Consider the following 26890-nt stretch of genomic DNA (forward strand, 5'->3'; position numbering starts at 1 on the left):
ATCACAGAATCATTTGGTTGGAAAAGACCTTTAAAATTACCAAGTCCACTCCCTGCCCTCACAGTGCCCAGCCCACCACTAACCCATGGCCCTCAGCACCGCAGCTCCATGGCTTTGCAATAGCTCCATGGCTTTGCAATAGCTCCATGGCTTTGCAATAGCTCCAGGGATGGGGACTCCCCCACCTCCCTGGGCAGCCTGGGACAAGGGCTGACAACCCTCTCAAGGAAAAAGTTCTTCCTCAGCTCCGATCTAAACCTCCCCTGGGGCAACTTGAGCCCATTTCCTCTTGTCCTGTCACTAGTTACCAGGGAGCAGAGACCAAGCCCCACCTCACCACAACCTCCTGTCACGGAGTTGCAGAATGCTCATGTCTCCCCTCAGCCTCTTCTCCAGGCTGAACACTCCCATTCCCTCAGCTGTTCCCCATCAGACTTGTGCTCCAGCCCCTTCCCCAGCTCCACTGCCCGGCTCTGGCCAGGCTCCAGCCCTTCAGTGTCCCTCTGGCAGTGAGGGGCCCAACACTGAACACAACCCTTGAGCTGCAGCCTCACCAGGGCCCAGTACAGGGGGACACTCACTGCCCTGGGCCTGCTGCCACACTGGGGCTGACACAGGCCAGGATGCCCTTGGCCTTCTTGGCCACCTGGGCACACTGCTGGCTCATGTTCAGACACTGTTGACCAACACTCCCAGGCCCTTTCCCTCCAAGCAATTTTCCAGCCACACAAGCCTGTAGCATTACATGGGGTTGATGTGGCCCAAGAGCAGGCCCCAGCCCTTGCCCTTGTTAAACCTCATTCTGTTGCCCTCAGCCTGTCCAGGTCCCTTTGAAGAGCCTTCCTGTCTTCACACAGATCTACACACCCACCCAGCTTGGTGTCATCTGCAAATTTACTGAGGGTGCACTCAATTCCCTCATCCAGACCATTGATGGAGGTGTTAAATAAAACACTGAGCCCTAGGAACACCACTGGTGACTGTCCACCAACTGGAGTTAACTTCATTCTCCACCACTCTGGGCCCAGCCATCAGCCAGTGCTCCTCACTCTGACGCAAAGTCTGTCCATCCAAGCCAGGGCAGCCAGTTATGGGCATAAATCACAGCCACAGCTCCAGGAATCTCCTCCAAGCAGAACCACAGGCCTGAATCATGGCCACATCATGGCTGCAAGTCCAGGAACTCCCCACCAGCTCATGGGATTTAGGAGGAAGAGGGGAGTGTGAGGCTGTGCTGGTGCTCAGACACAGGTGAGGGGTGTGAAATGGAGATGTTGAGGGAAAAAAGTCACTCCCAGAGAAGCTCAGAGGGTAAATGAACCTCCCCAGGGGGCCTTGTACTCACATCCTTCTCATAGGGAAAACCTCCATTCTCCAGCTTGGAGAAGACCAGCTGCCCATTGATCTCGATCTCAAAAGCACCTTAAAAGCATATGGGGCTGAGCTGTGCCCCCACCCCACAGGCTGCCCCCAACTCCCCCCAAGCATCGAGGAGGCGGAAACCTGGTAGATCCCCCACCCCTAGGCTCTTCACCCCTGCACAAAGCACACCCAGGCCCTTACCCATGCCCCTTGGCCTGGACTCGATCTCGAGGTACTCCTTCACAGCGCTCGCCAACTCCTGGTACGTGGGCTCAAAGCCACAGGGCTCACTGGGGGGTGGTGGGGGAGAAAGAGTGAGTGCTGAGTCTGTGTTAGGAGAGGGGAAAGCCCCCAGCAGCACCCTGAGTCCACACACCCTTCCTCCCCTCCCTCAAATCTGTCTCAAGGTGAGGAACCCCCCAGCACTCATTTCCCCCCCCCCCCCCCCGCTGCTGGCTGTACCTCCACATCCCTCACAACAGCCCCCCATCCCCAAAATCCTCCTAACCCACTCGCACTCCTCCCCACAAGCTCCCCGGCTCCTATGTTACCCCAGCCCCTCTCTAGCCCATTCCCCTACGACCCCTTCACTCCTCAGCCCACCCCTCCATCCCTCCCCAGGCACCTGAAAGCCCCTTGAGTGCCCCGTACACCCCATCCCAGTTCCCCCAGTTTCTGCCCCCGGCACCCCACTACTTCTGCCTAGCACCCTCCCACATCCTCTAGATCCCTCCCACCCCCTCCTCGGTCTCTCACACTCCCCCGGTCCCTCCCAGTCCAGAAGGGCCCCTCGCCCCCCGCCCCATTCACCCGGATTCTTCGTCTCCGTCCCCGCCGCGATGCCTCGCAGGCGGCGGAACGGCACCCGGGAAAGGATCCTGGGCCTCACCAGTAGTCCACCACGATGCGGACCCTCTGCTGGGTCTCAGCTTCATCACCACGATCCCAGTGCCGCCACGCATGACCACCGGTGCCACCACTCGCTGCCACTTCCAGGTACGGCCACGTAACACGGCACTTCCGCCCGCGCCTCTTGTCTGCTCCGGACGGGCCGCGCGGTGTCACCTTGTGGCGGGAGGACCGTACAAGCTGCTGGGATGGCCTTCGCCTGTCGTGTCCCAACGGATCCGCACCGACCCCCGCGAACCTGCGCCCACCGCCGTGGAATCCGTACCGACCCCCGCGGACAGGCACCTACCCCCGTGGGACCCGCATCGACCCCCACAGAACCGTACCGATTCCCGAGGTACCCGCACCGATACCCATGGGACCCGCACTGACCCCCCATGGACCTGCACAAACTCCCACGTACTCGTGTTAGCATTACTGTATATGGAAAGTTAGAAGTAGTTAGGCTAAGGTCTGTATCGAGGCCTAGTGAGCAGTGTGGGATGTTGATGTAACCTAGCAGTCTAGGGAACTAGTGGGGCATGCTGAGCTTGTGCATTCTTGCTTAAACAAAGCAAAGAGATTAGTGAAGAATACTGAAGGCTGAATCTTGTTTTTCTCAAAGAAATCGTTATCTCGAATGTTTACCTGTTTGTTATCTATGGAAATTTCTTGTTGTGGATTCAGATAAGCATAGTCTCAAGTAACTACATGAAAGAGCACAACATAATCCTAAAGTCTAAGAAAACTGGTAAACATCACGGGGACCTGATGAAGTAATCATTTGTGGAAAGTATATAAACTCTGTGAAATTTTCTGTTAGTGGGGGCTCTGACTTTGGACACTAGTCCTCAGGTCCCTAGGGCCCTCAATAAAGCACCGCATAAAACGACCTCGGTTGTTTTGTGTTTTCCTTCGGGAACGGGCAGCAGTTTTCTGGCGACCGCGGCAGGACTCCGAAGGTGGCTGGGGCGGTTCGCGTGCTGATTTACTCCACGCCGGCACCGAGAGATTCTCGGGGAGTCATCGGTTCGTGCCCGACCCCCGCACCTGGCGGACGACTGCTATAAGGTAAGCTCATAGGTGCTTTATTTTCTGGTATGGGTGCCTGCTCATAAGACGAGGCAGCGATCCTCGCTGAGTTGGGCTAAGACGTCTTGGTGGATGCCTAGGCGCCGGCTGTAAGACGCGGCGAAAGCTGTGCAGGTCCGGCACTTGCCCCTCGCGGCGTCGAGAAGTGGCAAGTTGGTTTGGTACTGGTTATTGGTTTTGTGGTTTTTGTTTGTATCGTTACAGTGTTTGTGTTTGCTGTTATTTTGTCTGCTGTTATTTTGTTTCGTGAATACTTGAAATGATGCCGCTTAAAACTTTTAAGCCGTTAGTTCAGTCTAATAGTAAAATCCCAGGAAACACCCCATTAGGATGTTTGCTGGGAAGATGGAGGAGTGCTGGATTTTATCAGGATTTGAATAAGGGTAAAACGATAAACTATTGTAATCATTGGTGGCCTTTATATGAGTCAGAAGGGGGACCTGCGTGGCCCCTAAACGGTACGGTCGATCCGGGTATTATATCGCCTTTGATGCAGTATTTACGGGACAATGAGAAATGGGATGAGATCCCGTATTTGGATTTGTTTTATTATTTAGGGCGAAAACTGGATTGGCAGAAGGAATGTGGTATTTTAGTTTTGGAAACAAAGGAATTAGGGTGTAGTGAATGTAAGAAGAGATCTATGTGTGTTAAGTGTTTAGCTGCCTCCTCTGGTCCAGAGGAAGATTTATCGTTATTAGTTGCTCATAGTGGACAGGGTCCCTCTGCTCCACCCTATGTTCCACCTCAGATGGAACAGGATAGTGAGGACGATGATAATGAGGAGGAAGAAGAGGATGAAGATGAGGACACCAGGAACTTGGATAAAATGTTAGAAGTTGCGTGGAAGGTTTATAATAGTAGGGGAAAAAGAATCAGCTAAGCGGCAACAAGCAGGTATACTGGCTGTAATTCAACAATCAGGAGGACAAAGGGGCCGAGGTCCTGGTAGGGGAGGCTCTGCCCAAGGAAGAGGTGGTTATGGTCAGGGAAGAGGGGGATTTCGAATGGGAAACCTTAACCAAGGAAAGCTAGGTTCTAATCAGTGTGCTTTTTGTCGACAGATAGGACATTGGAAAAATGAATGTCCTGTGAAAAATGGAATGGGGGGTGGCACCGGGACAATGGGTAGTTATCCTATGCCTCAGGCAGATGTCGCCTAAGCCCTGGTTTTGGGGAATTACCAAAATCAGAGCTGACTAGAGCAAGGGTTAAAGGTAAGGTTAGAAATAAATGGTAAAGAACAGGAATTCACAGTTGATACAGGAGCTACTTATTCAGTTCTCAACAAAAGACTGGGAACAATAAGTGATACCACCGTACAGGTGGTAGGGGCTGTGGGTCAGCTGGAAGAAAGACCATTTTTGCAGCCTCTAAATTTGAAATTTGGGGGAAAGGAATTGGATCATCAATTTTTTGTATATGCCCAATTGTCCCAAGCCCCTGTTTGGAAGGGATTTATTGTCTTTGTTAAACGTGAAAATAATATTTGAAAATGGGAGAGTAAAATTGGAGATTCCAAATGAAGAAATTGGGAAAATTTTTGTAATAAAGGAAATAGAACTTACTCCCATTCCAGAAGAAATAGATCAGGCAGTTGTACCCTGGGTATGGGAAACAGGGACCCCAGGAAAGTCAAAAGCTGCCCAGCCTGTTGTTGTAGAACAGGAGAAAAAAAAAAAAGAAAGAAAAAAAAAAAAAAAAGGAGCCCAGCCGGTTAGGGTTAGACAATATCCAATTAAGTTGGAGGCTAGGAAAGGAGTGGCTCCACTGATCACCCAATTTGTGATTCAAGGAATTTTACAGGAATGTGAATCTGAGTATAACACTCCTATTTTTCCTGTAAGTAAGCCTAATGGTAAATATAGGCTAGTGCAAGATTTAAGGGCCATAAATGAAATTGTAAAGGACATTCACCCAGTGGTTGCTAACCCTTATACTCTGTTAACATCTGTGTTGGAAAGGTTTAAATGGTTTACAGTAATTGATTTGAAAGATGCCTTCTTCTGCATCCCGCTGGCATTACCAAGTAGGAAGTATTTTGCATTTGAATGGGAAGATCCAAATTCGGGAAGGAAGAAACAACTGACATGGACATGGCTTCCGCAGGGTTTCAAAAACAGCCCCACTATTTTTGGAAATCAATTAGCCAAAGAGTTGGAGGAATGGAAGACCGAACAGGTAAGAGAATCTCCATTCTCTTATGTGATTTTGCAGTATGTGGATGATATTCTGTTGGCAACTGAGGAAAAGGAAGTTTGCCTGAAGCTTACAATTGCCTTACTGAATATGCTGGGACAAGCAGGATATCGAGTATCTAAGGAAAAGGCCCAGCTCCTCAAAGAGAGTGTTCTTTATTTGGGATGTGAATTAATGCAAGGTCAGAGACGATTGGGCACAAACAGAATTGAGGCAATATGTGCCATACCCCTTCCAAGGAATCATCAGGAACTGAGATCATTTTTAGGAATGACTGGTTGATGTAGACTGTGGATTCTAAATTTTGGATTGTTAGCCAAACCCTTGTATGAGGCTTTGAAGGAGCCCCAATTGGAATGGAGTCCACAAAGGAAAAGAGCCTTTCAGGAGCTAAAACAAGCTCTGAAAGAAGCGCCTGCCTTAGGCTTGCCGGACTTAAATAAGGATTTTCAGCTTTATGTAAATGAAAGGCAGAATCTGGCTCTGGGAGTGTTGACCCAGAAAATAGGGTCATGGAAACGCCCAGTGGGATATTTTTCAAAACAACTGGACAATGTTAGTGCTGGTTGGCCGTCATGCTTGAGGGCAGTTACGGCCACAGTGATCCTCATACAGGAAGCCCGAAAACTGACTTTGGGAAGGAAAATGGAGGTCTTTGTGCCCCATATGGTCTTGGCTGTCCTGGAACAAAAGGGGGGTCACTGGTTATCATCCAGCAGAATGTTACAATATCAAGCTATATTAAGAGAACAAGATGATGTGGAATTTAAGATAACTAACCATATCAACCCAGCAGAATTTCTTCACAGCAAACAGGAAGAAGGGGAGCTGGTTCATGATTGTGTAGAAACAATTGAACAGGTGTATGCGAGCCGAGCAGACCTAAAGGACACACCGTTAGAAGATTCAGATTGGGATCTCTTTACCGATGGATCCAGCTTTGTGGAAAATGGAACCAGATCGGAAGTTCTCACCCTGTTGGATGCGGTACATAAACCAGAAAAGGTAGCAGTAATGCACATCAGGGGACATCGTAAAGAAGAAGGAAAGATATATCGAGGGAATGAACTAGCAGACATCACTGCTAAAGAAGCTGCTCGACAGGTTTGGACTCAGATGGCTTTAATACCAACCAAGGTGAGCCCTGTTTCTTGTTATATGATTCGGGGACCGAGCTATTCTGCTGATGATGAGAAATTGGCGACATATCTAAAGGCCCAGAAGAATGCAATTGGATGGTATGTAACGACAATGGGACAAGTGGTGGTGCCCAAAAATGTTATGAAGTCCATATTAGAGACTGAACACAATAAATGCCATTGGGGAGCAGAGGTGTTGGTAAAATTTTTGAAAAAGGAAATAATTTCCAACCAAATGTTAATGCTGGCGAAAAGGGTGAATGCCATGTGCCCAGTTTGTTTAAAGAATAATCCTATTGTAAGGAAACAGGTGCAGTTGGGAAAATTACAAATAGGACCAGAGCCTGGAGATTATTGGCAGGTTGACTTTTCAGATCTTCCAAGGGCTCAGGGACTTAAATACCTGTTGGTGTATGTGTGCACCTTTTCGGGGTGGCCAGAAGCCTTCCCTTGTAGAACAAACCAAGCAAAGGAAGTGGTGAAAACATTGTTGAAAGAAATAATACCTAGATTTGGAGTACCACTGGGATTATCATCAGATAGAGGCCCACATTTTGTGGCAGGGATAGTTCAGGAGGTGGCTAGGACGTTAGACATTACCTGGAATTTACACACTCCATGGAGACCCCAGTCTAGTGGTCAAGTAGAAAGGATGAATCAAACATTGAAAAATCAGATCAAAAAGATATGTCAGGAAGCCAAACTTCAGTGGCCCCAAGCTTTGCCGTTAGTGTTACTTAGGATTAGGATAAAACCTAGGGAAAGGATAGGAGTAGGTGCGTACGAGATACTGTACGGCAAGCCTTATCATGCCACCGTGTTAAAAGGAGACCCGCATGTATTGGGAGACCAGGTGATTTTAACTATGTTATGTTGCTCAATAGAGTTCTCAACGCCTTACGGGGTGCCCTTCAATGGAATTGGCTGCTCCTGCTGGAAAATCCAGTGCATGATATTCAACCGGGAGATCAGGTCTATGTGAAGAATTGGTTCACAGACTCACTGAGAGAGACATGGGACGGTCCCCATCAAGTGATCTTGACAACTTTCACAGCCATAAAGGTAGTGGGAATCGACGCTTGGATCCACTACACTCGAGTCAAGAAGGTTCCAACCGAATGGGAAACCCAAGTGGTATCCCCCACTCGAATGATATTTCGAGCCAAACAGCATTCTTAACTGTTGTACTGTTGATATTATTGAAAATGGTATCGGTCAATGGATTTGTATTTGTCACTGTTACAGAGCCTGTGGTTACTGTTATGGAAGGGATGGATGTCAATTTAACCTGTGACATTACTGATGACCAAGGAGCTGGAGCCGAGGAAATAATTGCGATTTGGAAACAAGGACAAACCAGATTGACTGCAAGTATTGTTACTGTTTGGAATAAGGATACCCAAAAAAGGAAGTGTTACCTTGCAATTGACTAATTTAACGTTAGGAGAAGCAGGAGTATACATGTGTTTGGTGTTAATTCGGGAAATTTTGATTATAAGCGAATAGATTTGAGAGTGGTACCTTGGTCCCCGATTCAGTGGGGAGTAGAAGTAATACCAAAATAGCTTCAATGGATATGTGGGATGGCCCACCCTTGAGGATAAAACTGCACTTTTACTTCACAAAGAGAATGTGAAGCCCCGGTTCAAGTTAAATGGTGGAAAATGGGACCTCAAGGATTGTGGGACAGGATCGAGCAAGGAATCAGTTGGTGGAATGTGGGGAACAGAGGGATAGGATGGCTGAATTATACTCAACCTCTGTTGGGTAAGGTGGATGGACAATATCTATGTGTAGTTGTATGTGGACCCTACTCTAATTATGGAAAAAGAAATGTGCAGGGCCGACCTCATTTGAATCAAGGAATTAGGGCCACACAAGGGGTGTATCAGGCCAACGAAGGGAAAATAGTTATTTTAACATGTAAAGTGAATCCCAGAATGAGTTTTTCAGATTTTGGGTGGCGGTTTGGAGATAGCAGTATACAGCCTGGAAGGAAATATCGGATAGAGAAGAGGTTAGGCGGCACCATAGTATTAATAATAAATGACGTACAGTCAGATGATGAAGGGATGTATTGGTGTTGGATAGCCAAAGATGCGTGGTGGGCCCACTCTAGGATGTTAGTATCATTAATTAGAGGCAAATATAGCCGAAGGAGAATACGGGATCTAGGAAATGGGACAATAAACTTCCATCGAGATGAAGGACAGGAAAACTTAGTGGTCGGGTTGATTAGAGATTTTGGAATGATTCAGAATGTATCTAAGATTACAGCATGTTTGCCACTAGCTTAGGCTGCAGGTGAACCTATACCCTGGGGAATTATTCCAATAACAACCATGCCAGAAACCTCTGTTAATTTTACTTGGAACTGCAAGCAAGTATCAATAAAGTATGAAGAGTGGATAAATGGGTGTTTAATAAAGGGGGATTTAACGGAAAAAGAGTGTAGATCATTGCCGGAGTATTATAGATGGGTTAGAACAGGTCCTTATGGGAGAGGTGGCAATATTAAAGGTCGCTGTACAGTAGATAGTACTCTTCCAATAATTGGATATTGGTGTAGTAGCACAAAAATAAAAGTTGAAAAGATTAGGAATGAAGAGATCTGCCAGAATGTTACACAACAACAAACTTTCGAGGATGAATGGGACACAGTATGGGGACCTGGTTTGTTGGAATTATATAGTTACCTAGGTCCAGTACAATGGTGTATACAATGGACAGGGGAGAAAGATCAGACTCACGATAGTGTGATGGCTACATACACTTCCGTGAGACCATCCAGAGATCAGAAAGAAATATGGAACTGTACGAAAGTTTTTACTTGTGACTCTCCAGAGAGTCAGATAGGTTTAGTCCCTGTTAGAGTTCTGCTGAAATGGGGGTGTGAATGTCGGGGATACAATCATACGATTAAAGACTAAATAAAGGGAGATGTACATGAGAAAGGGATGTATGGAAAAAGGGTCATTAGTTGCAAATCCACTACAATCAGAAGTCCAGGAAACTTAGTTTGGGTTATGGGTCATGGGCAATGGACCACCCATTTACCAGTTGATGGTCCAGTAACTCAAATAACATTGGGAGTTCCCACATTATGCCCATTTTGGAGACAATTATAGCTCGGAAGAAAAGGGAAATAGGTGATGATATCAAGGTAGAAGATGAGTGGCATGAACCAAGTGATGGAGTAAAATTTGGCTGGGCTTTAGAGTCTTTGTTTGCACAGGTTGCATCTTACCGTAATAGGGAAATGTTGTATAAGCTACTGGGCCAGACTAAAAGATTAGCAGCAGCCACCAAGAAAGGGTTTAAGGATATGAATTTGCAGCTACAGGCAACTAGCAGAATGACTTTGCAGAATAGAATGGCCTTAGATATGTTGCTGCTGCGGGAACATGGGGTCTGTGGTTACCTGAGCAAAAGAATTGATCACTGCTGTATCCATATTCCAAACATGACAATCGAAGTAGAAAAAGATATTTTAAAATTGGAAAAGGTTGAAACCGAAGCCAAAGAAATTGAAAAAGAAGCTCAACATAATTGGATAGGAGCAATATTTGATTCATTGGGGCTCCAGGTCTCTGGGTGGATTTCCTCAGTCATCCAATATATAATTATGTTTGTTATACTATTGATGATAATTTATATAGTTTACAAGTGTATTTTAGGAACCATTACCAGAGAAAAGCTCAACACCTGCAGATTAATGAATGCGATGACCAGAAATGGAACTGGAAATGGGTCTCCTCCTCCATCATATAAGGAAACCACTACTTGAGACACGGACAATAAAGACAGATGATGTTGAGCATCCTTGCAAGATAGAAGAATGCTCAAAAGGGGGGACTTGTTAGCATTACTGTATATGGAAAGTTAGAAGTAGTTAGGCTAAGGTCTGTATCGAGGCCTAGTGAGCAGTGTGGGATGTTGATGTAACCTAGCAGTCTAGGGAACTAGTGGGGCATGCTGAGCTTGTGCATTCTTGCTTAAACAAAGCAAAGAGATTAGTGAAGAATACTGAAGGCTGAATCTTGTTTTTCTCAAAGAAATCGTTATCTCGAATGTTTACCTGTTTGTTATCTATGGAAATTTCTTGTTGTGGATTCAGATAAGCATAGTCTCAAGTAACTACATGAAAGAGCACAACATAATCCTAAAGTCTAAGAAAACTGGTAAACATCACGGGGACCTGATGAAGTAATCATTTGTGGAAAGTATATAAACTCTGTGAAATTTTCTGTTAGTGGGGGCTCTGACTTTGGACACTAGTCCTCAGGTCCCTAGGGCCCTCAATAAAGCACCGCATAAAACGACCTCGGTTGTTTTGTGTTTTCCTTCGGGAACGGGCAGCACTCGTACCAACCCCCGTGGGACCCGTAGGACCCATACTGGCCCCCACAGGACTCGCACCGAGCTCTGTGGGGCTACATCCTGACCCCTGCAGCAGTTCTATAGTTCTCTGAGGATCCCCACAGACCCCCGCTGACCACCCCTAATGCCCTCATGGGAGTCCCATAGGGCCTTGGGTTCTCCCCAGACCCCAGGGGATCACCCACAATCCCTCTGGAGACTTTATGGCCTTATGGGATGGCAAGCACCCCCTGGGGATGTTCACCTGGGACTCCACCCTCTGTCCTCCAAGGGACTCCCACATGTCCTACTGAGGCCCTCCATCCCACAGCCCCCCCCTTCCCCCCAGGGGATTCTCATGTCACTCCAGACCCAGGGGTTATGGCCCCATCCCCCTGACGTGGAGGGGTTTCCTAGGAGAGCCTAAACCCAAACCCCACAACAACCCACGCTGATGTGGGGTTGTGTGCCGGACCTCCACCCCCAGGACCACCGTGGGAGGCCCTCAGTCACTCCCCACCTCTGCCCCCCAACTTTGTCCAGTCCTGGGGTCACCCCAGTGCATTGTGGAAGACTCCCCATCACCCCCTCTGAGTTGATGGACTGGGGTTTTGGGGGTGCTGTCCTGCCATGATGTCAGATGGGGGCGGGGGCAGGTACGGGTAGATAAAGGCGGGGAGAACAGGAATCCCTGGTCTGTCCGGCGGGATGCAGCAGGCGTCTCCAGGTAGGAACTGGGCTGGGCCACGGGCTTCCTCGTGCTGGGGGGTTACCATCCTACTGACGGGACCTTGAGACCCCTCACAGCTGCCCTTGTGCCTTTTCCCTTCCTCCTAGCTCTTCCTCCTCCTCCTCTGCTGTCCTGCCATGGCTCAGCCTCACCACCACACCCCTGGCCCTGTGGCCACCATGGCCCCGGGAGCCTCAGCCCAACACTTTGGTGCCCACTGGGACCCCTGCCCACAGCTGGAGGCCCTGGGAACCCATCCCTTAGCCCTGGTAGCCCTGTGACCCCATCTTGTAGCCCTGGTCAGTCTAGGATCCTGTCCTATAGTTCTGATTGCCCTGGGACCCTGTCCTTTATCCCTGATGGCCCTATGATCCTGTCTCCTAATCCTGGTGGTCCTGGGACCCCATCCTATAGCTCTGGTGGCCCTGGGACTGTGTCCCCTAAACCCAGTAGCTCCAGTCCCCCTGTTCCATGACCCTGGTGGCCCTTGCCCCCTTGTCCCAGGGCCCCATAACTCTGAGGCCTTGGTCCCTCTGTCTCAGACCCCAGGGACACCCTGTCTCATCTCTCATTGTGGCCACCACAATAGGGCTGGCACTGGGGTGACCTGAGGCCATGGTAGTGGGACTGCAGGTTGGTGGCAGGGCTGTGCTACCATCCTATGGCCCCAGGGGGTCCTCATCAACCCCCTCCAGTGTCCCCTGCATGGGTTGCGGTGGCCCTGCACCGTGAGCAGCATCACCCCTGTGCCCCATGGCCATCTTCTGTGTCCACCAGCTTGTCCAGGGCCCTAGTCCCTCGGGCACAACTGGGTCCACAGTGGTGGGACAGACAGGGTAAGGACAGGAATGAGATGGGGAGGGTGGTGGCAGCCATCATATGGTGGCATTGGTCCTGCCTGGCCATGGACTTAGACCCTGAGCTGGCCCAAAGTTGGGGCCAGTGGATGAATGATTAACCTGGGCCTGGGAATGGAAGGGCCAACAGGCGTGATGTGCATGTTATGTGTGCCATGTACCCTGTCCTGGCCCGGCCCAGGGGACTGAACTGTGCCATGCCATAGTAAGGCTGTCTCAGTGCTGTGCACATCCCTCATCCCTCTCATTAACTATTTTGGGGCTAAAACCAGAGCCCTATGCCCTGTGAGCCCCGTGACACTACGTGGCCCCTGGTCCCGTGCCCCAGTAGCCACAGCAGGGCGAGAGGGGGAATCGGTGGCATGGGGGGTGGCTGTGCCAGCAGGTGGACTAATGGCGGTTCCCATAGTGGGTGCCAGCTCTCTTGCCCCTGGCCTGCTGGTGTGGCCGCCCTGGATGCCAGTGCGATGAGGTGGAGCTGGGAGTGGCCACCAGAACTGGTTTGGCCGGACCTGAGGAAATGTCTGGGCTGAGCCCCCGCCATACTCCACCACGCTCCGCTTCCTGCTCCTGCTGGAAGTGCAAACTGGGTCATGTTTGCACTGAGGGATTCTCAGATGTCTTGTAGGGGGCTGTGCTCCTGCCCCTCAGCTCCTGCATTGGGGATGGGGCCTCCCAGGCCCCCTGCCCCTTGGTAGCCACCTTGGTAGCCCAGGTGGGCCGGTGCTGAGTCATGCCACCAGACGCTGACTCACCACTTGTCTGGGTGCCAGCAAAACACCATTGGGGATGGTGCCAAGGGTGGGCAGCTCCCAGCAGTGCCCTGGAACTGGCTGCTTGCGCCACCATGTTGGTGGCTGGTGGCCTGTGGCCCACGTGGAGCCTGGAACAGCATCCTATGGGTGCTCCCCACATATGGCCACAGCCCCCCTGGCCTCGCTAGCCCCAGGGATGAGGATCCAGAGCCTCGAGGGGTTCAGGATCTACTTTTTTCCCCCCTCCAGATGACACCATGGACAGGGGAGCTCAGCAGAGCAGCCTCCGGGAGCCCCCCAGACCAGAAAAGGACAGGGTTCCCAGCGAGCAGGATGGGGGCGAGGGACCACCTGAGGTCAAGCACTCCCAACCCCTCTTCATCCACGGTAGCAGGTAGGTAGGAGTCTGGGTGCTGAGGGTCTCAGAGGTTTGTGGCGAGGTTCCAGTGGATTGGAGGGAGGGGGCAGAGGCGTGGGGCCCTGGTGCTGGGGGTCTGAGCTCCTCTCTGCCCACAGCCAACTGGTGCTGGAGAAGGAACCGCACTCCTTGTCACTGCCCACCATCCCCAACCCCTTCCCCGAGCTCTGCAGCCCCTCCAACTCGCCCATCCTCAGCAGCCCAGCCCTAGGCCAGGGGGCCTGCGAAGGCACCTCTCACGTGAGTCAGGGAGATGGGAGGACATGACAAAGGAGTTCCGGGGATGGGTGAGGGGCCCCGACTCCCACCCTGGTGCCCATCGGCAGGTGGTGAAGGTGTTTGGCGAGGACGGCATGTGCCACCTGCTGGAGGCCTTGGCAGGGACGACGGCGCGGGAGCTCTGCAAGATGCTGGTGTGGCGCATGCGGGTGCTGGCGGATCACAGCTGGGCCCTGGTTGAGCTGCACCAGCACCTGGCCCTGGGTGAGCTGCCAGCTTGGCATGGTGTAGCGTGGCTACCAGCCTCCCCCGGGGCCACCCTGCTGAGCCCTCCCATGCCCCCCTACCCCTGCAGAGCGGTGTCTGGAGGACCATGAATTGGTGGTGGAGGTGCAGAGCTCTTGGCCTCCCAGTGCCGACAGCTGCTTCGTCTTCCGCAAGAACTTTGCCAAGTATGAGCTCTTCAAGAGCAGCGCAGTACGTGACTGCCAAGGGGATGGCCCACAGGGACCTGGGTGGACTATAGGGTCCCTGAGTATGCCATGGGTCTCCCCTGACCCCCCTTCTTCCCCCCACCCCAGCAGTCCCTCTTCCCCGAGATGATGGTGTCCAGCTGCCTGGATGTGAATAAGAGCATGGCACACTCCGAGCTCATCCAGGTATGGGGTCACCATGCCTGGCTGTGCTGTGGGGATCCTGCTGTGCCATGGGGATCCCAATATGCTGTGAGGTCCCTATTGTGCTGTGGAGATCGCACTATGCCATTGGGCCATGGCATCCCCACCATGCTGTGGGGTTCTGCCATGTCATGGGGACCCACCGTGCCACGGGGATCCCTCTGTGCCCCTCAACCCCTCCTCCCCCAGAACTTCCTCAACTCTGGGAGCTGCCCTGAGGTCCAGGGCTTCCTGCAGCTGCAGGAGCCCGGGCACAAGCTCTGGAAGCGCTTCCACTTCTCCCTGCGCCGCTCAGGCCTCTACTATTCTACCAAGGGCACCTCCAAGGTGAGGGACGTGGGTACACGGCATGGGGTGCCCCAGGCTCCCCCCCATTGTCTGCCCACTCCCTCCAGCTCTCCCCCTGATGCCTGCCCATATCCCTCCAGGACCCCCGGCACCTCCAGTACTTTGCTGACCTCACCGAGTCCAACATCTACTACGTGATGCAGGGCAAGAAGCTCTATGGGACACCCACTGAATTTGGGTTCTGCATCAAGGTGGGGATGGCCCTGCCTGGTTTGGGGGATGGGGAAGATGATCCCTCTGTCTCCCCTCCCCACACCAAGGGGGGAGTCTTTGCCCCCCAAATGCCACCCAGGGCTGCCCCATGAAGGCTCCGGCCTATCCCTGCAGCCCTCCAAGGCACAGAGTGGCACAAAGGGCCTGAAGCTGCTCTGTAGTGAGGATGAGCAGAGCCTGAGCTGCTGGATGGCGGCATTTCGCCTCTTCAAGGTGAGGGAATGGGGTGGATAATGGGGAGATGGAGGGGGATGCTGGGTGGTGTGTGGGGATACTTGGTGGTGTTGAAGGATACTGGGTGACGCTGGGGGAATGTCTCCATCCCTCTGCTGGAAAAGCCATTGGATGGGTGTCCCTGTATCCATGTGAGGTGGATGTAGGGATCCCTGTCCCCATGCCAGGTGGGTGCTCCCCCACCCCATGTGGGACAGAGGCCTACCCAGCTGCCGATCTGTCCCCCTCAGTATGGAATGCAGCTCTACCGCAACTACCAGCAAACACAAGCGTGGTTGAACCAGCCCCCCTGGATCGGCCCCATCCCCCTGGTGAGTACCCCCTCAGCCCCCAACCCCTCTGCAACCCCCCTGTCCCATGGAGGACTCCTCAGTCAGCCTCCAATCCCCCTCAGCGAAGCATCTTTGACAACACGCTGGTGGCCATGGACTTCTCAGGGTGCATGGGACGGGTGATTGAGAACCCCAGCGAGGTGCTGAGTGTGGCGCTGGAGGAGGCACAGGCCTGGAAGGTGAGTTGGGGGAGATGAGATGCTGGGGAGAGGATCTGACCACTTCCCCAAAACCCATCCTAACCCCTCTTCTCCTTGCTTTACATGACCAGAAGAAGCCAACACACCGGTACAGCTTGCCAGCCGCCTGCCACAGCTCCCTGCTCAGCACTGGTGAGGATGAGGGGAGTCCCTATACCAAGGACCAAGGGTGGGAGGATCACTCTACACTGCGTAGGGGGTCTTCGTCCCCAATCCTGACCCCACTCCCTCCCCACAGACATCCATTGCACTCAGCCCTGGTTCCACGGGTGCATCTCCCGGGAGGAGACACAGCAGCTCATCGGCCGTCAGGGCCTGGTGGATGGGTACGGGACCCTGGCAGGGTGGGGAATGGGGTCCCTGGAGCACATGGGGGGGATATGGGACCCTGGGGGGGTGGCGGTGGTGGGGGGGTGTGGTCCCTGATGCACATGGAGGGGTACTTGGCACCTCAGGGGGGTCAGAGGGGGCCCAGGGCCAGTAGTGACTGCTCCCCCATCCCCTGGGGCTCTCAGAGTCTTCCTGGTGCGAGAGAGTCAGCGCAACCCCAAAGGCTTCGTCCTGTCCCTGTGCCATCTGCAGAGAGTCAAACACTATCTCATCTTGCCCGTGAGTACTGGGGGTACAGGAGGGTGCTGGGGGGGGATGCCAGGGGGTGCCAGAGGTGACCCGCATCCCCTTGGCAGAGTGAGGAGGAGGGTCACCTCTACTTCACCATGGACGATGGGCAAACTCGCTTCGCTGACCTCATCCAGCTCGTGGAGTTCCACCAGATCAACCGTGGCATCTTGCCCTGCAAGCTGCGACACTACTGCACCTGCGTGGCACTCTGAGCCTGGCACAGCCTGACATGGCATGGCTCAGTGCAGCCTGGCACCACTGACAGAGTTTGGCGCAGCCTGGCACAGCTGGTACAGCATAGCTCAGAACAGCCCAGCATGACTAGCACAGCTGATACAGCACAAATGGCACCACTGGTGTGGTTTGGCAAAGCCTGGCACTGCCAATATGGCATGGCTCAACACAGCCAGCATGACTAGCACGGCACAACTTTGCACAGCCCAGCACCATCAGCACAGGTTAGCTTAGCACAGCCTGTCAATGCTAAAATAGCATGGCTTGGCACAGCCTGGCATCACCAGCACTGTTTGGCCTCCACCACCTGCTCTGTGCCCCAGGTGCTGTCTCTACCCCCAGGGTCCCCACACTCAAGCACTTTCTCCCCCAGCCCCCAGTGTCCCTGGGGTGGTTGGCACTCCTCACTCCCAGGCCAGGCAAGCTTGGGAGAGGAGGTCTCCAGGACCCCGGGGGGAGAGGGGTGAGGGGGGCACCCACCGCCATGGTTCCCCACAAGGCCAGTTCAACTGTGACCTGTTTTATACTGTGCAAATAAAGGTTATTTTTCAGAGCTCCTGCAGAGCTGCCTCTAAAGAGACAGTGGGGAGGGGAGGGGCTGGTCCCACAGTTTCCCCCTCCGCAGCATCCCCACATCCTGCTGTGTCCCTGCAGTGCCCTGTGGGTGACACAAAGGCCACCCTGTGAGCAGCGGTACCACGTGCGGCTCAGCCACGTGGCCTCGGCAAATCCCCGCGGGAGTGGGGTGGGATTAACAGTGAGGGGGAGGGGGGATTAAAAGCCTGGATTTGGGAGGCTGGGGCTGGGTGAGCTGCTATTAAAAGCAGGGGGCCAGGGAGGGAGGCTGTAGCTATGCCATGGCTCCCAAGGTGGTGCTGGTCACTGGCTGCTTCTTGGTCTGGCACTGGTCATCCAGCTGGTGCTGGACAAGCAGTGCTGCTTCTGAGGTGAGGGGGGAGGGTTATCCCCCACTCCCAATTCCCGGGGGAAACCCTGGGGAGGGGTGGGGCTGAGCTACCTCCACCCACAGCCATTGCCACCATGAGGAACGTGGGCAGGAGCAGGATGCTGGTGGTGGCGGTGGGGCCAGTGCTGGGCTGGATGCTGGAGATAAGGAACTGGATGTGTGTGACAAGGGCTCGGTCTGGGCCTGCCTTGACAGTATCCCCAGGTGCCATTGTCAACATCCTGGGTGAGCCTTGGGAGCTCCTAGGGAAACCCTGAGTGAGAACTGGGGACCCTCCATACCAGGGCCACCTCTTGCAACAGTGATTTTGCCTGGGCCAGGTTTTGGTAGCCGGGGCGGGGGGGGGGGGAATGTGCACTTCTTTAAACAAAGATCTGCCAGAAGCTTCCCCTGTAGCTGACAGGGCTAATGCCAGACAATTCTAAGATGGACCCACAGCTGATCCAGGCCTGGCCAATTAGTGACTGAGGTAACACCCCTGTGATTAATGTATTTGAGAACGGGAAGAAGTTGCTGTGCAGTTGTTAAACTGCAGCAGCTACAAGGAGTGAGAATGTGAAAATATTGCCGCAGACACCAAGGTCAGTGGAGAAGGAGGGGGAGGAGGGTGCTTAGGCCCTGACAGAAAGGCTCCCCTGTGACCTGTGGTGCAGTCCATGGTGAGGCAGCTGTGCCCCTGCAGCTTATGGAGGCCAGTGGGGAGCAGAGACCCACTTGCAGCCTGTGGAGGACCCCACGCCAGAGAGGGTGGATGCCTGAAGGAGGCTGTGACTCCATGGGAAGCTCACCCTGGAGAAAGTTCCTGGCAGGACCTGGGAGTCTGTGGGGAGAGAGGAGCCCATACCAGAGCAGGTTTGCTGTCAGGACTTGTGATCCTGTGGGGGGCCCAGGCTGGAGCAGTTGGTACCTGAAGGACTGTTCTCCCAGTGGATGACCCATGTCAGAGCAGTTCATGAGGAGCTGCAACCCATGGGAAGGACCCAGGCTGGAGAAGTTGGTGAGGGACTGTCTCCCATGGGGAGGGACCCCACACTGTAGCAGTGGGCAGTGTGAGGAGGCCTCTCCCTGAGAAGAAGCAGTGTCAAAGTCCATCTGTAATGAACTGACCATAACCCCCATCCCCTGTGCTGCTGGGAGGGAAGGAAGGGAAGAGGGAGGGGTAGGTGTTTTAAGGTTTGGTTTTATTTCTCATTTCCCTGTTCTATTCTGATGATTCATTAATAAATCAAACCTTTTTTCTCTCCAACTTGAGTCTGTTTTGCCCGTGATGCTAATTGCTGAGTGATCTCTCTGTCCTTATCTCAACACACAAACCTCTCATTATATTTCTCTCTCCCCTGTCCATTTTAAAAGGGGGAATGATAGAACAACTTGGTGGCCACCTGACACCCAGCCAGGGCTAAATCACCACAACTAGAGATTCCCTGACCACATGCACTGGGGACACTCCATGCCAGGGTCATCCTACACCAGGGCTTGGGACACCCTGAGAACTGGGGACTGTCTATGTCAAGCCTGTCCCATGCTGGGAACCCTCTATGCCAGGGCCACCTCTGCACCAGGAACCCCTGACCACATGCACCAGGGACCTTCCATGCCAGGGACATCCCACACCAAGACTGGGGGCACCCTGTGTACCAGGGACAGCCCACTTCTGGGGTATGCCACACTGGAGACCCTCCGAGCATCGGGGACCCTCTGAGCAGAGGGCATGTGAGCCCCCCCCCCCAAGGGATGCCCACTGATGCCCCGTGCCTGCAGTCAGCAATGCCGAGGTGGGCATGGTGGAGCCCCTGGAGTACTGGGGCCTGGCAGCCATGCAGAACATCGTGGACACCAACTTCTTTGGCCTCGTCTGCCTGGTCAAGGTGATGCCGTGAAGAAGCCAGTCAGGACTCAATAGCCAATGTGACTATTAAGCAGGTATTCTTTATTGCAGCACTGGGGAACACGGGGGCTTTCTCCACCAAACGTGCCCACATCAGCCTTTGGATTTTCAGCTTATATTTACAGAAAACATGAATATTCATCACATTTCCAGGAAAGGGCCCGCCCATAGTCCTGTCTCGGTCCACCCAAGTTACGCCTCTGTCTTATTTCTTTCGGTGTCCTCTCGCTTCCTTCAGTGGTCATTAGGGATCGCTGTTGGATTAAGATCCAAACTTTCCTTGCGATGTATCTTTACTCCTGGGTCCTTGGACAAGATGAAAACTGGCCTAAAAGCTCTGCCATCCCAGATAACAGTTTTGTTTAGGGCTAGGCAGGCCTTGTAATTATCAGTGATGTACAATGTCCAAATGTTCAAGTGTAGAACTAACGCAATAGCTTCACCATAATAATTTTGTTTATGCACATACCAGTCTTGAAACTATCAGTGCTGAGCAATAATAATTTTGTTACAAGAAATAGCTGTGTCTTTCTAACAGCTCTGTTTGTGGGCTTACAAGACTAGCAATTTCATAGAACTATATGTGTGATTTTCTAACTAATATTGCAAGTTTTGATAAGCAAGCTTCCGTAACCTAAACTTTTCTACCTATGAATCAAAGGAGATTCTGCCTCACATGAAGTGCTGCTGTGGGGGCCACATCATGATCATCATCAGCATCATGGACCTGCAGGGTATGAGGAGGGGGGATGGGGCACCTCAGTGGGACCAGCCCTCGCTCCCCCAGCCCTGACTGAGACTCCCCCACCCACCCAGGCATCGTCTTCAATACACCACTTCCAAGTTCGCAGTGGAGGGTTTCTGCAAGAGTCTGGTGGTGCAGGCATTGTGCTTCAACATGGCTGGAGGGGCTACTGGCTGGTGTCCCCCCTTGGGCCAGACGGAGTTGGGGGGTGCCGGGGGTCCCCAGCACCCTGTCTCCTGGGGCAGGATCAGCCTGGTGGAGCCGGGGCCGGTGATGACGGAGTCTGAGACAAAGCTGTATGAGGAGGCCAAACGCACCGACTACTCGTGGACTGACCCCAAGACGGCCAACATCTTCACCAACCTCTACGTGCGCAACTCCAGGGACGTCTTCGCCAGCCAGGGACAGACCCCTGAGGATGTAGGGGTGGCCTCTCCTCAACCTCTTCACCCCCTTGGTAGCCCCTGAGCTACCTGGAGAAGCTTCAATTAGGCCTAAGGAGAAGCAGTGCTCCCCCAGGTCCTGCTCTGACAGCACCTTTCTCCCTGAGCTCCATCCTGATGGAGCTCAGCCTGGGTGGGAACAGGGTTGGGGATGGATGGGGAGGGGATGGAATGAGGTATGATAGGTATGGAATAAGTTGGAATGGGAACGGGGAATGGATGGGAATGGAGATGGGATGGAAATGGGATGGAGATGGGGTGAGCATGGGATGGGATGGGATGGGATGGGATGGGATGGGATGGGATGGGATGGGAATGGGGTGGAGAGGGGATGGGATGGAAATGAGGTGGGGATGAGGTGAGGATGGGATGGAGAGGGGATAGGATGGAAATGGATATGGAGTGGGGATAGGGTGGGGATGGGATGGAGACAGGGATGAGAATGGGGATGAGATGGGATGGGAAGGGTTTGGGACTGGCTGAAGATAGGATGAGAATGGTAAGGAGGTGGGATGAGAATGGGAATGGAGATGGGGCTGGGACAGATGGAGATGGAATTGGGGATGGAGATACAGATGGGCTGCAGACAGGATGGAAAGGAGATGAGTGTGAGGATGAGGACAGGAAGGGGACAGTGTCATCCCTCTGCCTGGTGCAGCACACACTACGGGTGATCGAGGCAGCACGGCCACCCTTCCGACACCTACACGGCCCACATGCCGATGACCGCCCTGAAACATGCGGACCCCAGTGGGGCCCTGCTCACCAATGCCTTCTACAAGCTGTTGTTCAAGTACGACACGGTGCTGCAGCTCAGCCTCCGTGCCATCCACCTGCTCTGCTGGAAGGCGCGGAAGATGAAGGTGGATGCTCGGCTCCTGGGCTTCAAATAAGCCCCCGTGGCCCCCCCACACCACAGCCCAGACACTGACTCAGCTCGGGGGGAGATCAGAGGGGTGTGTGAGGAGGGGGGGGTGAGTGGAGCTGAGATCCAAGTGGGGTTTCGCTTCCTGCTCCCAGCCTGAAATAGCAACTGTCACTGCTGTATTAAAATTGGGAGTGGTATTTTTTAAGCAGCCCCAGGTGAAAAAGCTGAGCGACTTCTTCCGAGAGTGCAGCATCCATGACAAAACTGGGAAAAGCTGGCAGCTGCTCCTGTGCCTGCCTGCCCCCCACTCCTTAGGGGCACCCAGCCCACTTCCCCACCCCGGCACGTGGCACTCCAAGGCTCTGGTCCCAGTTGTCCCACTGCTGTGGGCTTGGAAATGCCACGTGGTGGGGGGCTTTGGCACAATGGACAGTGGCAATCCCACTCTTGGCATGGAGCCTCATGGCACTGGTGGGCTGCAGGGAGCTGGGCCTGTTCAGCCTGGAGAAAAGAAGGCTGAGAGGGGGATCTCGTTAACACTTACAAGTACCTAAAGGGTGAATGTCAGAAGGATGGGGCCAATCTTTTTTCTGTGGTGGCCAGTGACAGGACAAGGGGTAACAGGCACAAGCTGGAACATAGGTTGTTCCACTTGAACGGGAGGAGAAACTTGTTTGTTGTTGAGGTGAGGGACCCCAGCACAGGTTGCCCAGGGAAGGTGTGGAGTCTCCTTGGGATGTTTCCAAACCCATCTGGACACATTCCTGTGCCCCCTGATCAAGGGGAACCTGCTTTAGCAGGGAGTTGGGCTGGATGAGCTTTGGAGGTCCCTTCCAACCCCTACCATTCTGGGATTCTGATTTTAGGGCACTATGTCCAGCTGCAGTGCAGGGTGCAGGAGGTGATGCAGGGACAGGAGCAGGGTGCAAGGGGTGCATGGTGTGTTTGGGGAGTGCAGAGGGGCTGCAGGGAGCAGTGCAGTGCTCGTGGGTTGCATGGTGCAGGCTGGGTGCAGGGCTACTGGGTACAGGGCTCATGGTGGGTGCAGGTGCTGGCATGCTGAGAGGACCCCAACAGCCTGTGCTGCCCCAGGAGTTTCCCTCCAGCTCAGGGGGGTGATGGCAGGGAGGAGGGGGCAGCACATGCTCCCCTGGGCTGGGACCAGGGTGCTGGTGTGTGGGCACCTGGCGTGACTGCACCCAGGAGGTGAGAGCAGGGGGAACCACAGGAGGCCTGGCATGATTCAACCCCCAAGGCCATTTCTCAGAAGCCTTCCTGGCTCCCACCTTGCTTCATGCTGCCAAGGAGGCCCAAGACAGTGGCTGCAGGGATGCACATGTGGCAGGGATGGGGGAGCCCCAGTGCAGCTCCCCCCTCAAGCCCCTGCCAGGACCTCCCAGCCCCATGTGTGAGGGGCTGGATGGCAGCCACAGCAACATGCAGATGCCTGTGCAACACGTGGGCCCTCTCCCCTGGGCCCAGCTGTTTCCAGGCACCTTGGGGACAGGATGGGGTGTTGGGGGGGAGAGGAAATATTTTTGTGTTATCCCCACTTCTTGCATGAGTTAATGGCACAGTGGGGCTGTGGCAACAGCGCAGCACCTGTGGGACATGCAGGAGTGACATCAGAGATGCAGCCTCCTCCTTTGCTGCAGTTTCTGCAGATTTGACTAACTTTCTCCACTCCAAGGGGCAGGGAGCAACAAGGCGGGGGGGTGGGGGCAGCTGTGCCTAAGCCCTCTGGCATGGAGCTACAGGCCTGGGAAATGAGGCTGAGTGTCTGAAAACTGGCGTAGAAAAATAGGCAAGAAATTTCTTGATACTAATTAAAACCAAACCAAGCCTCCCCCTCTGACCTCGGAATCCCTTAGTCCTTTTATTTGAGGATCACTCTGTGCTCTCCTCGTGCTATGTGCAAGGAGAACTCGTATCGATCGTGGCTGTGGTACCTGCAGATGTTACACTCAAAGGGGTTGTGGAAGCCGTGGCAGCCCATGTGGATGGTGAACATCACGTAATCCAAGAAGTGGACACAACAATGGTTGCAACGATAGATCGCAATGGTTTCCCCTTCCTTGTTGATTACCTTGAAGGCATCCTGGGGCATATGGCGGGGGCTTGATTATGTCATAGGGCCTGGGGAAATCCTTCAGGGCCTGGAGGCCGTTGTGGGCTGGAGTGGGGATGGGTTGGCTCTGCTGGAAGATGGGATTCTGATGCTCCTTGTGGTTGCTGTCAGTGTCTGTGGAGTCTTGGCCGCTGTTGTTGGGGGAAAGGCCTCAGTTGGAAGACAGACTTTTGTCCCTGAGGTGGCCGTGGCTCTTGTTGGCATCCTGCGAGGTGCCGTTGGGCACCACGTTGGTGTGGGTCAGTGGGATGGGGTACAGGCTGCTGCCGACCGGCACCATTTCAGAGGTAAGAGCCAGTGGTGTCTGCACAAGAGGGCGCAAGGCCTCAGCCCTGAGGTAGGTGATGGTGTTGTTTATGGCCTGGTCCATCATGTGCCCTTGCATTATGTCGCTCACCTTTTCATACAGAAAGTTGGAGTTGTAATTAACATCAAAACTATGTTGTTTCTCACCTGCAAGAGAGGAGAGGTGTTCAATTACCTGAGTGAGTACAAAAGTACTTAAACTCTGCCATGCCTTTGCTAAATGGCAGTAGTCTCTGGAAAATCAAGAGATGTGAAATATTCTGTGCAGAAAGAGGCTGTTCATATACACAATAAGATTTTGGGTGCGGTTTTGGGAGGAGGCTGTTATTTACTTTTCAAAGTCCAGCCTTGGAAGCAAGAATGTTATATAGGAGATGGTGAGGATACTTAGTGGACAAATTATCATTATTTTTTTTAAGTTATTCTAGGATGCAAGGGGAAAAATATTGTCAAAGCTTCCATAGATTCACTTCTCTCATCTTTTTTTCCTATGAAAAGGTAAATAATCATTAATGAAAATACTTGTAAAAGAGCTACTGGATAATGAAGCAAAATCCTCCATGTTTAGTACCAAGACTGCAACCCTTCATTCTGGACATGTCCCCCAAGAAACATACCCCTCTTCAATAGAAAAAGCAGAGGAGTGTTGTAGACATCCGGGTTGTAACGCAAGAGGTGGAGGGTACAGAAGAGGTGGGCACGGGGTGGAGTGAAAGGAGGTGCTTGTGTTAGCAGATAAAAGCACATGGTGTAAACAATTAGTTGGAATAAAGCATCATCCATACTGTGTATGTAAGTGATCTTGTCCCCTCAGCGGGGGTGGGCTGAGTGATCCGTGCGGGCGGCCTGGTGATGTTGCCGGTAGCGGCAACAGAGGAGTGCTGGCTGAGATCTGATGCACTGGTCATCACTTTGACCTATCTGAGAAAGTCTTTTGTATGTCCTAAGCCACCAAAGTCAATTTTCCCCACTGTCCTCTGACAACTACAGCTTCCTCCCCACCAAGCCTGGTTTCTTGGAAGTCTACACAGGATTTCAGATGACCTAAGGCGGCCAGCTAGGTATGGATGTTGAGAAGAAACATTTAGGGTCACTAGATACAGGGATAGTAAAATAGGAGTGAGGCATATTCCTTACTTGGTGTGCTGGGGCTTGGAAAGCTTGAAACTAGACAGAACCTCTATGCCAGGAACAGGGAAGAAAGAAAACCATCCCCCAAAAGGCCTAAAGTTGCTTTTTTTTGTGAGTATCTAGAAATAAGTAACTGAATTCTGTGTTTACAGAATTACAGAATCACCGAATAATGGAGGTTGGAAAGGCCCTCCAGAGCTCATCCAGCCCAACCCCCTGCTAAAGCAGATTCCCCTCAATCAGGGGGCACAGGAACATGTCCAGATGGGTTTGGAAACCTCCTGAGAAGGAGCCTCCATACCCTCCCTGGGCAGCCTGTGCCAGGGTCCCTCACCTCAACATCAAACGAGTTTTTCCTCCTGTTCAAGTGGAAATCCCTGTGTTCCAGCTTGTGCCTGTTATCCCTTGTCCTGTCACTGGTCACCACAGAAAAAAGATTGGCCCCATCCTTCTGACATTCACCCTTTAGGTACTTGTAAGTGTTAATGAGATACCCCCTCAGCCTTCTTTTCTCCAGGGTGAACAGTCCCAGTTCCCGCAGCCTGTCCTCCTAAGGAAGATGCTCGAGTCCTCTGATCATCTTGGTAGCCCCGTGTTGTCCTCTCTCCAGTAGTTCCTTGTCTCTCTTGAGCTGGGGAGCCCAGAATTGGACACAGGACTCTGGATGAGGCCTCACCAGGGCAGAGTAGAGGGGGAGTAGAACCTCCCTCGACTTGCTGGACACACTCTTTTTAAAGCACCCCAGGACACCATTGGCCTTCTTGGTCATGAGGGCACATTGCTGGCTCGTGTTTAATTACATAAAGCACAAAATCATTCATAGCTTTAAAAAAAAAATAATGGACCAAGCCAAAATTTTCATGTGCAAGTGACTTGGAAACATAGATCCACTCATCTCTTACTTACAGTAACTTGGATAGTGCAGATGTTTATCAGTCACCTGTCAACACCATGACTCAATGTGTATGAAACTGCAGAGGCATATTTCTCTTTTAAAACACCCCAAAAGTTAGCGAACCACAAGAATGTAACTGCTTCCAACCCTCAGCAAAACTCACTATCCAGCTTCACACAGAAGGAAACAATACAACATAGCACATTTGTATGACTCACAAAAGCTCAGACAATCAAAAAATCTGAACAAATTTGACACTAAAAAGAAATAAAAGCAATGAAAACACAAATAGCCAGTGACCCCCTCTAAATGTTGGATCAGGATTCACTGTCACAAGGTGAGGCACAAAAAATGTAATCTATGATTGCTGAGGCTGTCACGGTGTTCATCATTCTGGTGGCTTTTTAGCTCTGAAAAGAGCAGCTCTGTCCCATGGAATGCAAATGTCCAAATGCTCTTCTGACACACATGAACATGTCACATTGCTGCACAGTTTGAAAAAGCCACATCAGATGCGGACTCCTTATACGAGAGGGCAGGAAAACAGGCTGCAAAACAGAGTGTGACATTTCTAAGATACTTTGGGAGGAACAGGTATTGCAGAAAGAGTGACTTCTCTCTCCCCATGGTCCCAGTTGACAC

At 52.5% G+C, this 26890-nt stretch overlaps 2 protein-coding genes and 2 pseudogenes across 2 annotated transcripts; 2 read left to right on the plus strand and 2 right to left on the minus strand.

Annotated features, from left to right (window-relative positions):
* Positions 1-1017: 1017 nt before the first annotated feature.
* LOC133628648 (migration and invasion enhancer 1-like) lies at positions 1018-2628 on the minus strand. Its single transcript, XM_062017056.1, is given in 5 exon segments — positions 1018-1422; positions 1564-1652; positions 2252-2347; positions 2349-2427; positions 2598-2628. Coding segments are annotated over 5 exon segments (429 nt in total). The 3' UTR covers positions 1018-1288.
* Positions 2629-13635: 11007 nt separating this feature from the next.
* Positions 13636-16855, plus strand: LOC133628532 (growth factor receptor-bound protein 7-like). The gene is made up of 14 exons (XM_062016830.1): positions 13636-13775; positions 13898-14039; positions 14126-14282; positions 14374-14495; positions 14600-14677; positions 14885-15022; positions 15124-15234; positions 15371-15469; positions 15721-15801; positions 15885-16001; positions 16094-16154; positions 16261-16348; positions 16538-16631; positions 16709-16855. The coding sequence occupies exons 1-14, from the start codon at positions 13639-13641 to the stop codon at positions 16853-16855; spliced, it is 1572 nt and encodes a 523-aa protein (XP_061872814.1). The 5' UTR covers positions 13636-13638.
* Positions 16856-17734: 879 nt separating this feature from the next.
* On the plus strand, positions 17735-21813 carry LOC133628668 (retinol dehydrogenase 8-like; annotated as a pseudogene).
* A 1851-nt stretch (positions 21814-23664) lies between these two features.
* LOC133628521 (zinc finger protein Aiolos-like) overlaps positions 23665-26890 on the minus strand; it is a 65793-nt pseudogene continuing 62567 nt past the window's right edge.

Source organism: Colius striatus, chromosome W (genome assembly GCF_028858725.1).
Source record: "Colius striatus isolate bColStr4 chromosome W, bColStr4.1.hap1, whole genome shotgun sequence".
Classification (NCBI taxonomy): domain Eukaryota; kingdom Metazoa; phylum Chordata; class Aves; order Coliiformes; family Coliidae; genus Colius; species Colius striatus.

Coding starts and splice junctions, on each gene's coding strand:
- LOC133628532 (XM_062016830.1), top strand. CDS start 13,639: ATGGACAGGGGAGCTCAGCAGAGCAGCCTCCGGGAGCCCCCCAGACCA. Junction 14,678..14,884: donor CACACTCCGAGCTCATCCAG/GTATGGGGTCAC, acceptor CTCCTCCCCCAG/AACTTCCTCAACTCTGGGAG. Junction 15,470..15,720: donor CGGCATTTCGCCTCTTCAAG/GTGAGGGAATGG, acceptor TGTCCCCCTCAG/TATGGAATGCAGCTCTACCG.